Raw genomic sequence first — 13060 nt, 5'->3', positions numbered from 1 at the left:
CTCCTTCCTCTAGCAACTTTACAATTATTATCTCACACCTTCTGTCTTCTCATCTCTGGGCCTTTGTCCAATCATGTGCCTATCAAAACTCTTCACCTGTATCCACCTATCACTTGCCCGGCTTTGTCCTGCCCCCCCCTCTCTTCCAGGTTTCAAACCCTCCCCCTCTTCACAGTCGGCCTGAAGAAAGGTCCCGATCTGAAATGTCATCTTTCCATGTTCTTCTGAGATGCTGCCGGACCCACACTGAGTTACTCAAGTAGTTTGCGAATGGGGAATGTTTGATCCATCTGGGTTTTTATTGTGAAGGGTTAAGGGAGTGGGGTTTTGCAGAGTATGAAGGGGAAAGATTTGGTGATTTGATTTCCATATTTGGACTTGTAGGATTTCCTGAGGTCAATCATGACGATGAGTTCAGCAGTGAGTTAGGAATGACTGCAGAGACTGGGAATGTGTTCAGCCTTATTTGTGTTTAAGAAAATAACCTGTAAAGGTCTTTGAGTTCTCGGCGTTCAGCAAAGAGACCCGGGTTCGATCCTGACTACATCCTTATCTGTAAGGAGTTTGTACATTCTCCCCGTGACCTGTGTGGGTTTTCTCCAGGATCTCCCCATCTCCAGTTTTCTCCCACACTCCAATGACATACAGGTTCGTAGGTTAATTGGCTAGGTATAATTGTGAATTAACCCTAATGTGTGTAGGATAGTGTTGGTGTGTGAGCATTGCTGGTTGGCATAGACTTGGTGGCCTTGAAGGGCCTGTTTCCTCGCTGTATCTCTAAAACTAAAACCAAATTGTCCACACTTTCCAAGCTGCCTGTGAACTTGAATAGCTGGTGGAAGGAAGGGAGATTCTGATTAGAGGCTGGATGAACATTAAAGCTTTGACGTTTATGGGGGCTATGTTCCAGATGGCCAAGGATCATGAAAACCACCAAATGACATTTCCACGTGTACAGAAATCTTGTCCTGGCTCATTATGTTCATGGTGTATTTGTTCTGTTGAGTCTAGTTTAGTTTATCATTGTCACATGTACTGAGATACAGTGCAAAGTTTTAGGCGATACATGAATACAATCAAGGCATTTACAGTGCAAATATAAAGGGTGCAACATTTAGTGCAAATATATAACATTGAAGTTCAATAAAGTTTGATTAAAGATAGTTCAGAGGTCTCTAATGAGTTAGATTGGAGGTCAGGACAGCACAAGCTGGTGAGAGGACCGTTCAGTTGCCTGATAAAATCCAGTTTATTGTCAGATCTAAGAGTACAGTGAGATACAGGAACAAGGAAAATCTTACTTGCAGCAGTGTGACAGGAACATAGACACACACACACACACGCACACACACACGCACACACATACCACACACACACACACACACGCACACACACACACGCACACACACACACGCACACACATACCACACACACACACACACACACACACACACACACATACACACACACACACACACACACACACACACACACACACACACACACACACACACAAATAAGTTGCTTATAAATTATACATAAGGTAAATGTAACATTTGTATTAATATTCTAAAAGACTAAAAGAAAGAAGATTGAGCAAAAACTCAGAGGCAGGAAACATGTTCCAGATGTTGGGGGAGTCCTGAACCAGGGGCCACAGTTTAAAAATAAAGGGTAGGCCATTTAGAATGGAGATGAGGAAGAACTTTTTCACTCAGAGTTGTGAAGCTGTGGAATTCTCTGCCTCGGAAGGCAGTGGAGGGCAATTCTCTGGATGCCTTCAAGAGAGAGTTCGATAGAGCTCTTAATGATAGCAGAGCCAGGGGGTATGGGGAGAAGGCAGGAACGGGGTACTGATTGTGAATGATCAGCCATGATCACGGTGAATGGCGGTGCTCGCACGAAGGGCCGAATGGCCTACTCCTGCACCTATTGTCTATTGTGTAAAACAAGACGTTAGTGCAAAAGGCAGTGAGGTGATGTTGTGACTGATCCTCTGACTGAGGTCTGCCGATGAGGATGTAGAGAATGCAGTTGCAAAGAGAGTTACGAGGCTCAGGTCTCGGTGCTTGGTGATGAGTTTGGAGGAGATGATAGTGTTGAATGCTGCGTTGTAGTCCATAGCAGGCGGATGTCTGTGCCCCTGTTATCCAGAGGGTCCAGAGCAGGGTGGAGAACCAGTGAGACCACATCTGCTGTTGACTAGTTGTGGCACTGGGCAAATTTGAAGTGGGTCCACATCATTTCTGAGGTAGGAGTTGATTTGCGGCACAATCAACCTCTCGAAGCCGTTCATTATTGTGAATGTAAATGCTGCTGGATGGTGGTCATTGAGGCAGGTCACCGTGCTCTTCTTGGGCACCAGTATGTGAGACGTTCTAGTAAAGTAGGTGAGAATCAAAGCATCAGTCTGAAGAAGGGTCTCGACCCAAAACATTACCCATTCCTTCTCTTCAGAGATGCTGCCTGTCCCGCTGAGTTAGTTCAACATGTTTGTGTCTATCTTCCGTTTAAACCAGCATCTGCAGTTCTTTCCTACACACAAAATTTCAGAGAGTTGTGAATGTAGCCCAGTCCATCACCCCGACTTGACTCCTCACTATAGACTCCATCTGAACATTGGGAGGCAGCCAACATAATACAGGCCCTTTTATACCCTGGTCTTCCCCCCCCCCCCCCACCCCCCCCCCCACCCCCCCCCTTCATGCAGCAGAAGATACAAAAGGTTGAAAGCACGTACCACCAGACTCAGGAACAGCTTCTTTTCCACTATTATCAGACTACTGAACGGTCATCCCATAAGATAAGGATGTAGTCCCAATCTTCCAACCTACCACATTGCCTCCCTTGCACTTCCTTTTTAGCTGCACGTTCTCTGTACCTGTAACGCAGTAACTCTATACTTGGCGTGCTGATATTCTTCTCTTTGCACCATCTGTTGTACTTGTATATGGTTTGATTGTGCTTAAGTACTGAATGATTTGACTGGATAACACTTGGACAAAGCTTATCACGTACAAGGTACACGTGATATTAATAAACCAATACCAACTAGATGAGTAGGTTTCTCTGTTGATTGGCAAATAGACAATAGACAATAGACAAAGCAAGGTTAAAGTTAAACATGTGGATGTTATGGGTTGCTTGTCGTACCCAGGGCTTGTCGTACCCAGGGCTTGTCGTACCCAGGGCTTGTCGTACCCAGGGCTTGTCGTACCCAGGGCTTGTCGTACCCAGGGCTTGTCGTACCCAGGGCTTGTCGTACCCAGGGCTTGTCGTACCCAGGGCTTGTCGTACCCAGGGCTTGTCGTACCCAGGGCTTGTCGTACCCAGGGCTTGTCGTACCCAGGGCTTGTCGTGCCCAGGGCTTGTCGTACCCAGGGCTTGTCGTACCCAGGGCTTGTCGTACCCAGGGCTTGTCGTACCCAGGGCTTGTCGTACCCAGGGCTTGTCGTACCCAGGGCTTGTCGTACCCAGGGCTTGTCGTACCCAGGGCTTGTGTCGTACCCAGGGCTTGTGTCGTACCCAGGGCTTGTGTCGTACCCAGGGCTTGTGTCGTACCCAGGGCTTGTGTCGTACCCAGGGCTTGTGTCGTACCCAGGGCTTGTGTCGTACCCAGGGCTTGTGTCGTACCCAGGGCTTGTGTCGTACCCAGGGCTTGTGTCGTACCCAGGGCTTGTGTCGTACCCAGGGCTTGTGTCGTACCCAGGGCTTGTGTCGTACCCAGGGCTTGTGTCGTACCCAGGGCTTGTGTCGTACCCAGGGCTTGTGTCGTACCCAGGGCTTGTGTCGTACCCAGGGCTTGTGTCGTACCCAGGGCTTGTGTACCCAGGGCTTGTGTACCCAGGGCTTGTCGTACCCAGGGCTTGTGTACCCAGTGCAGGCGGGGGCCAGGAGAGCTGAAGGTCTCTCCACACCTTTGGGGCCAGCGTTGAAGGGCTGCGGTGCGGAGGGGGTATTGGGCATTGTATCTCCTCTCTCTTCTGTTGGGCACTTTATACCATCGACAGCAGAGTGGTCTCGCCAGGCAGGGTGCACTGAAGGGGCAGTGAATGGAGGGGTGGATGAGGGGTGGACAATGTGGGCGCCACCACCACCTCCAGTTGCACACATGACTCAGGCTGATTTAGTTTAGAGGTACAGCGCGGAAGCAGGCCCTTCGGTCCACCAAGTCCGCACTGACCAGCGATCCTGGCACATTAATACTATCTACATACCTTAGGGACAATTTTATATTTTTATACCAAGCCAATCGACGTACATACATACCTGCATGTCTTTGGAATGTGGGAGGAAACCGATGATCTCGGAGAAAACCCACGCTGGTCACTGGGAGAACGTACAAACTCCTTACAGCCAAGCACCCGTAATCAGGATCGAATCCGGGGCTCTGGTGCTGCAAGGCAGCAGCTCTACCGCTGAGCCACCGGTGTGCCCATTTGCCCATGGGTTGGTTGGGCACGCCCTGTGCACACAAATGCCTCGCTCTGCCCATGAAGGAGTGCAGTGAGGAAGAAGACACAATTGTGGCGTTTAAGAGGCTGTTGGACAGACACATGAACAGGCGTGAACAGAGAGATAGCTCTGCAGGCAGATGGGATTAGTTACACTGGTATCGTGAACGGCAGAGACATTGTGGGCCAAAGGGCCTGTTCCTGTACTGTCCTGCTCTGTGTCCTACTTTCATCTACCCTTCACTTTATCTGTCGAGATTGCCATGGGTTAATCGGCTCCCCATTGTTAGACGAATGTACACACTGCTCCCTCAGTGAGGTTTCTGCTGACTATCTTACATCATATTTTTATATCAAGTTCACAGTGATAATGGGACATGCAAACCACAGACTGTCGGTCAGAAGGACACCACAGCTGACTGCTTATTTTTTTAATCATTTTATGAAAATAATTGGAACGGAAAATGAGTTCCTGAGTACCAGATAGAAGTGATAGGTAATAGAATTTATTGTATTGATTTAATCTGATCAAGCCTATCGAGGTGCTTTACTCACGTGGATCGGCAAAGAAATGACCAGCAACTTGAGCAGGTACTTGGTGAAATGATCAAAGCCATGGTGGGTTTTAAGAAGGGCCTTGAAGAGGGAAAGGAGCTCTTGGGGAGAATTGTCAGAATTTTGAGTGTGCGCAGCATGTCCAACATGTGTATGGGCAGTTGTATGTTAACAAACTGTGGATGAATGCAAGATCTTGGGAAATCGTAGTGCTGGAAAAGGAGGCAGGGTTTCAGGATCCAAGGAGGGGTTCAAACAGGAGGTTCAGTTCTTCACGTGTGCTGATGCAGTCCGGGGTGTTAGGTGAGTGGGGCTTGAGCAGCAGTTTACACGGGAGACAAGGAATGAGGTAGCTGAGGCAAGAATCCAGGCTGGGGATGTGAATAAGGATCTGAGTGAGGATGGTGGGAGGCGGGCTGTTCTACTAAAGAGTCTGGCGATGATGGAAAGAACGTGGAGACAGAAGCTGTGTTCAAGGTCCAACACAGTGGCGTAAATGGACAGTGGCGTAGCGGTACTGTCTTACAGCGCCACAGACCCGGGTTCAATCCTGGCTACGGGTGCTGTCTGTACGGAGTTTGTACGTTCTCCCTGTGACCTGCGTGGGTTTTCTCCGAGATCTCCGGTTTCCTCCCACATTCCGAAGACGTACAGGTTTGTAGGTTATTTGGCTTGGTATGACTGTATTAAAGGAAAATTGTCCCTAGTATGTGTAGGGTAGAGTTAATTCAGGTTGGTGTGGACCGAAGGGCCAGTTTCCCTGCTGTAAACTCTAAACTAAACTAATGCTGACTATCTTACATCATATTTTTATATCAAGTTCACAGTGGGCAAATGTTTTGATGGAGAGAGACATAGTTTGTGGCAAGAACAGAAGATGGTGGCTTCATGTTGTGCTGCCCCAGTGTTCTTTAGTTGCTTCACATTGCTCCATATTGTACTGGGTTTTCCAGTCACTGTCTTAGTAACCAAGAGTCATGAAGTCACAATGCAAATTTATAAAACTTTGGTCAGGCTGCATTTTGAGTATTGTGCGCCCCATTACAGGGAGTGTGTGGAGGCTTTGGAGAGGATGCTGAAGAGTTTTATAAAAATGCTGCCTGGACTGTTGAGCTGAGTGATGTTGCAGGTATCAGGGCTTTGTGAAGTGAGTGAGGGGAAGCTGCCTCCACTGAAAACAGAAAAGTTCTGCCTGGATTAGGGGCCATCAGACTTGGATTGTTTTCTCTGGAGCATCGGAGCTTGAGGGGAGACCTGATATTATGAGAGGCATAGATAAGGTAGACAGTCAGATCCATTTTCCCTATGATGGAAATTTCAAAGACTGAAGGGCATAGCTTTAAGGTGACAGGAGCCAAGTTTAAAGGAGATGGGCAAGGCAAGAATTTTTAACAGAGTGGTGGGTGCCAGGGTGATGGTGGAGGCAGAGATGATAGTGGTGTTTAAGAGGCTTTCAGACAGGCACATGGAAGTGCAAGGAATGGCGGGATATGGATCATGTGCAGGCAGAGGAGATTAGTGTTTGGCACAGTCATTATGGGCCGAGGGGCCTGTTCCTGTGCTGTACTGTTCTTTTGAGAGGCGGATGGGGGAAGAGGATTTGATGGAGAGAGAACAGTTTGTGGCAAGAACCGAAGATGGTGGCTTCGTGTTCTGGTAGTCCCAGTGTTCTCCAGAACACCACACCCTACTGCATTTTCCAGTCACTATCTGACATCTATGATTCTAATTCTGGCCTTACAATAACATTTTCATCACAGCCCCAGACCCAGGCAAAACATACTAGGATCACAGTACGCCCTAACAGAGAGGTTTATTTGTGTAGTATGAGGAACTCCAATTTCTTTTTCTTCTTCCTCGTTATTGTTGGACCTCAGTGGGAAGTGTTCAGTTTTCCTGTAAAGCTATTCATTAATTGGGCAAGGAGTGGCCAACAGTAGGAAGGCAGTGCTGGGAAACCTTATATGGAGAGGGGGAAAACTGAGAGAATGATTAGTGCCGCCCCGCTGGAAGCTTTCCAAACCTGTTATTTTTAGCTGCTCAGGAGAGAAGCTTTACTCCAATTCTGGCACGTTGAACTTGGCTGGATGTCCGTGATGTAGAGCCGTCAGCAACGCCAGCCATGATCCTATTGCTCAGGTTTCATTGTTTTTATTCCAAGTTTAATAGAATTCCGACCAAATGTGCCGAAGAGAAATAGGGAAGGAGTGGGGATGGAGTGCGGGGGTGGACATGGGGGGGGGGGGTGGAGATGGGGTAGAAGGTAGGGAGGGGGGAGAGGGGATGGAGGACGTGAGGGGTGGATAGAGATTGGGGAACAGGGGAGAGATGAGTGGGGATGGAGTACAGTGGTGGTAGGGGTGGGTAGAGGTGAGGTACAGGGAAGGTAAGGATGAGGTACAGCGAGGTAGGGATGGGAGGTGTTTGGGTAGAGTACAGAGATGGATGGGGGTTGGAGAATGGGCTGGCCGGTTAGGTGGGGAGCAATAGGAGGAGGGGTGGAGGTGGGGAAAAGGGGTAGGGAAGGGGGAGGGAGCAGAGGGGATGGGGAAAGAGAGGGAGCGGCGGATGGAATTGGGGAACAGGAGGAGGGTGAGGATGGGAAAGGGGGAGGGGATATGGATGGGACTGGGGAAAGGGCGGGTGGGGTGGGGATGGGACTGAGGAACAGGGGAAGAAGGATGAGGCTGGGGAAAGGGGGAGGGTGGGGTGGGGTGGGGATGTTGGGTGAGACGGTGACCAGCCAAGGTATGAAGGGAAAGAAAAGAGAGCTGTGGCTTGGAGTGGGATGAAGCTGTGGTGAGTGGCACGGAGTGGAGATGGGGACAGGACGGTCACAGTAATGGCCATCAACTTGGCGACTGGTGGGAGAGGAGCCAATGGGTCCATGAAACTGAGATGGAGCAGAGGGAAGTGAGCGGATACTAAGTGCACTGAACTAGTCCGAGCCGGGGAGCTTCCCAAAGCTGTTATTTTTAGCTGTTCCAGTTGGAATATTTATTCCTGTCTTGGCGCGTTGAGCTTGGCTGGATACACGTGATGCTAAGATATCAGTATAGCTAGCCATTTTCCTTTTGCTAGTATAGAATTGTTATTGTTCCAACTTTAACTGAATCCTGATCTGGGTAAAGCTTCCCCAGTGAGAGACACCTGAAAGACCATTGTATCCCTGGTGGTACACTGCGTCAGTGTTAGTTTGCCGCTCAGCCTCGCCAGTTCTGAACTTCCCCAGTAATCATCTTTAAAATATTGGCAATATTCGCCATACCCTGGTCAGTAATAAACTTCACTTTAGTTTAGTGATACAGCATAGAAGGTGACCTTTCAGCCCACCGAGTCCATACCGACCATCGATTACCCCGCTCACACTGGTTCTGTTATCCCACTTTCTCATCCACCCCCTACACATTAGGGGCACTTCTCAGAGGCCAATTAACTTGCAATCCCGCACATCCTTGGGATGTGGGAAGAGCCGGAGTACCTGGAGGAAACCCACGTGGTCGCAGGAGCAACGTGTCAGCAAACGCACTGCAGGTTTAATTCTGGGCCGAGTGGGGACCTGAGGAGAGCTGGTGGAGTAATGGTGTGGCTGGCAGTGGAGCGTGCCCCAGTGGCACAGCCTCACCTGCACCAGGTGAGCTCTGAGTGCCAGCGGGTAGAGGTATGCCAAATGTCAGACAGAAGGGCAGCTGCTGATGTGTGCCAGGTGCTGTGGATGGCTGACATTTATCAGCGGGGAGGGAGGGAGGGGGAATTGGTTGGGGGTGGGAAGGGTGCTCCATCACCTTTAATAGGAGACCAGCAACAGATACTTTCCATTTTCCCATGGTCTCTCCTGCTCCCCCTAAATTCACAGCAAGCTTCTTTCCTGTACTTGTACCAGTGTAGTGGGATCACTGTTGTTTCAGTTGCTGCTGTAACCTGTTGTCATTCATCAGTCCCAGTCTCTGTCTGAGATTGCGACCCATCGCCTCTTTGGGGAGTGTATGTCTGTGTCCGTACATGTTTCCACGTGGAAGGCGTTGATGTGGGGAATGTGGGCAGTGCTGGTGGTACACTCACACACACCTTGACTTCAGTGTGAGCCGTGTGAGCCGTGTGGGCCGTGTGAGTTGAAGGATGTCGAGAGGTGTAACAAGACATTGAATTATCTTTTCATGTTTTGTCCTAGGCTGTGCCCGGACCTCCCGGATTGCAGGGTAGAAAGGTAAGACTTCCAGCTGCCCAATGAGGTTCTATCCCTGCCGCACAGTACAGAAACAGGCCCTTCACATCCATGCTGGCCTTGTCTCACATCCACACTAATCCCATTTTACCTCCATTGCGAGTGTATCCTTCTATGCCTTGGCTAAACAGTGCCTTTCTAAATGACTCTTAGATATATTAAACGTATCAGGATTCACCACCTCATCTGGCAGCTCGTTCCAGATAACAGCCACTTTTGTTATGCAGAAATCTTACCCTCGGGTCTTTTTTAAAACTCCTCCCTCTCACCTTAAGCCTTTTTTGTTTTGATTCCACTAACGAGGCCGACGTACTTAACGATCAATCTGTCTATTTATATACGTCTTGTAAACTTCTCTCCCCATAACTAAGGTCCTCTAATTCAGACAATGACCCAGTGAATTTCTTCTGCACCCTCTCCAGCACAATCACATCCATCCCACAGTGTACTGACCAAAACTGCACACATGCACAGCCAAACAAGGGTGTTGCAAAGTTGAACATTATCTCCCACTTGTATATCCTGTGCTCTGACCACAAGCATACACGATGCATTCTTCACCACCCTATCGACCTAAGTTGCCAGTTTTGGGAACTATGGACTTGGCTTCTGAAGTCTGGCACGGTAGCGCAGCGGTAGAGTTGCTGCTTTACAGCGAATGCAGCGCCGGAGACTCAGGTTCGATCCTGACTACGGGTGCTGCACTGTAAGGAGTTTGTACGTTCTCCCCGTGACCTGCGTGGGTTTTCTCCGAGATCTTCGGTTTCCTCCCACACTCCAAAGACGTACAGGTATGTAGGTTAATTGGCTGGGTAAATGTAAAAATTGTCCCTAGTGGGTGTAGGATAGTGTTAATGTATGGGGATCGCTGGGCGGCACGGACTTGGAGGGCCGAAAAGGCCTGTTTCCAGCTGTATATATATGATATATGATATGATATATGATTTACTGTATATGTCCTATTCACATTTGACTTCCAAAAGAGCAACTGTCGGGGTTAAATTCCATCTGCCAACACAATGCCAAACTTTCATTCTGATCTATATCCTGGTGTAGCCTCAGACAATTTTCTTCACTGTCCAGAAGGCCACTAACTTTCGTGTCATCCACAAACTTTCCCATCCCAGCTCCTCCGCCTGGTTTTGGGGTCAGGGGTCAGGTGGTAGGAGGTATTCAATGGAGGTCAGGTGGTGTGGCACATCCCCTCTGAATTTACTGTGGGGAAGGTTCTGGAGGCTAAGGAATTTGAGGAAGAGAACAGCGACGTCTGATCACATCGCCATGTCACAAAAGAGGAGGTGATGGTGGTCTTCAAGTGCATACAGACGGATAAATCCCCATGGCCTGACCCAGTGTATCCTTAGTCTGAGGAAAGACAGGAGGGGATTGATTGGGCCTTGCAGACATTCATGTCATTGTTAGGCACGGCTGAGGTGCTGGAAGGAGGATGGCCGATGTAGTGTCTTTAGTTCAATAAAGCTGCAGGGATAAGCTGGAAACTTCAGGCTGGTGAGCCCAACATCAGTGGTGTGAATGTTGCAGGGTAGACTAGATAGACTGGCTTTTTCTTCTGGATAGCAGGAGACTGAGGAGTGCCCTTATAGAGCTGTGTATATTCATGAATAGGGTAGATCAGTCAAATGGTCACAGGGTAGGGGAATCAACAACTAGAGGTTGTTTAAGGTGAGAGGGGAAAGATTGAAAGGGGACCTGAAGGTCAATGTTTTCACACAGAGGGTAGTGGGTATATGGAACGAGCTGCCACAGGAGGTGGTGGAGGCAGGTACTATAACAGATTGCTGGCTGCAATTTCTTGTGGGTAGGCAAGCCTGCCCATGTGATGCCCATATAATGCCCACGCGCTGTCCATATAGTGCCTACGCGATGCCCAACCAGCTCAGTAGTCAATGTCGTGCTGAGCTCTCAGCGTGGTGAATACATGTTTAATTGACCTACTTTGCCCAGCTGCCTTATCTGAAGTTTCCATCCCCCCCGAGCCTCAGACTACACGGAATGCAGCCTTGCCTCTCTGCACTGTGGCTTTTAGTGCCTGACGACTTTAAGGTTAGCCAGTTGTAAAAATATGCACGTGGCCAATTGCATGTTAGTTTGTTGCTTATTTGGACTGGGTCCAAGTGATATAATCTTACATCCAAGCCTGTTTACATGTTCATAAATCTTTGTTTGAATTCCGTCCAGGGTGAATCTGGAGAGCACGGTCTGAAGGGAGAGAAGGTGAGTGTATTAACTGTTGATGGCTGAGCTAGCCAATCCAAGTCACTGGAAATAAATGTAGGTTCCTTTGAATGATGAGAAACAGAACTTTTCATCGTGCCTAGTACCACGAATGATAGATGATGATAATGAGAGAGGAGATGGGAAGAACTATGTTTACAAGCAGTTAGTCCTAATATAGAAGGCAAGATCGGGCCGATCAGTGATTTTCCAGAGGGAGCATTTCTGAAAGACAAACAGAGTTAATGTTTCAGGCCAAGAGCTTTCATCAGGGCAACACAGTGGTGCAGCTGGTAGTGCAGCTGGTAGTGCTGCTGCCTCACAGCGCCAGAGACTCAAGTTCAATCCTGACCTTAGGTGCTGTCTGTGTTGAGTTTGCACATTCACCCTGTGACTGCGTGGGTTTCCTCCGGGTGCTCCGGTTTCCTCCCACATCCCAAAGACATGCGGGTTTGTCAGTCAATTGGCCTCTGTAAATTGCGTCGTACATCAAGACAGAGAGAGCCAGGTCACCAGACATTTAGTTTAGAGATACAGGTCTACTGTCGATTTTCCGGCAAATGATGGTCTGGCACCTCCTTTAATTCGGACAAAATTACAAGAGTGTACTTGAAATCCCCCCAGAAGTCCCATCCGAACATGTGTTGCCTCGGCCAGGTGAGACGGCCGATCTCGACCTCATTGGGCTTCCGTGTCGATGGGCGGGTTGAATTATGCCCCCTACAGGTGAGGCTCAGGAACTGCGGCCTGGCCAGAGCCGGCGGACACGTTCCATAGCCACCTTCGGAGACCAACTTTGCGGGCTGGTATCTTGGCTCCCCAGCGGCCTAGGTGGACCGTTCCAGTACCGTTCGACTCCTCTCGGAGGCTATGACCTCTGTTGGGATGGCAAAATGGATAATCATAATATCATGTGATAGGAGTAGAATTAGGCCATTCAGCCCATCAAGTCTACTCCGCCATTCAATCATGGCTGATCTATCTCTCCCTCCTAACCCCATTCTCCTGCCTTCTCCCTATAACCTCTGACACCCATACTAATCAAGAATCTATCTCTGCCTTAAATATATCCACTGATTTTGCCTCCACAGTCTTCTGTGGCAAAGAATTCCACAGATTCACCACCCTCTGACTAAAGAAATTCCTCCCCATCTCCTTTCTAAAAGAATGTCCTTTAATTCTGAGGCTATGACCTCCAGGTCTAGACTCTCCCACTAGTGGAAACATCCTCTGTACAGCCACTGTATCCAAGCCTTTCACTATGCTGTACGTTTCAATGAGGTTCCCCCCTCATTCTTCAAAGTGGAAGAGGGTGTCCTGAGAATGGTGGTGTGCGCTTTCAAGCTCCTGTACCTTCTGCTGGACAGGAGCAGGGAGAAGGAATGACTGAGGTGGGACAAGTCTTTGATTATGTTGGCTGCTTTCCTGAGCCAGGGTGATGTAGATGAAGTCAATGGTGGGCAGTCTGGTCTATGTGATGACTGGGCTACATCCACGACTCTCTGCAGTTTCTTGCGGTCTTGGGCAGAGCTGTTCCCAAACCAGTGTGTAACCTGACAGTATGCTCTCTATGTTGCATCTGTGGAACTTT

At 48.9% G+C, this 13060-nt stretch overlaps 1 protein-coding gene across 1 annotated transcript in view; it reads left to right on the top strand.

The window, feature by feature from the left end:
* col16a1 (collagen, type XVI, alpha 1) overlaps positions 1-13060 on the top strand; it is a 143697-nt gene that overhangs the window by 50481 nt on the left and 80156 nt on the right. Inside the window, 2 exon segments of the mRNA XM_078423060.1 lie at positions 9181-9216; positions 11434-11469. Of these exon segments, the coding sequence (XP_078279186.1) occupies positions 9181-9216; positions 11434-11469 (72 nt within the window).

The sequence above is a fragment of the Rhinoraja longicauda genome, chromosome 27 (genome assembly GCF_053455715.1).
Source record: "Rhinoraja longicauda isolate Sanriku21f chromosome 27, sRhiLon1.1, whole genome shotgun sequence".
In the NCBI taxonomy this organism is placed as follows: Eukaryota; Metazoa; Chordata; class Chondrichthyes; order Rajiformes; family Arhynchobatidae; genus Rhinoraja; species Rhinoraja longicauda.
This window is presented reverse-complemented; position numbering and strand designations above follow the sequence as displayed.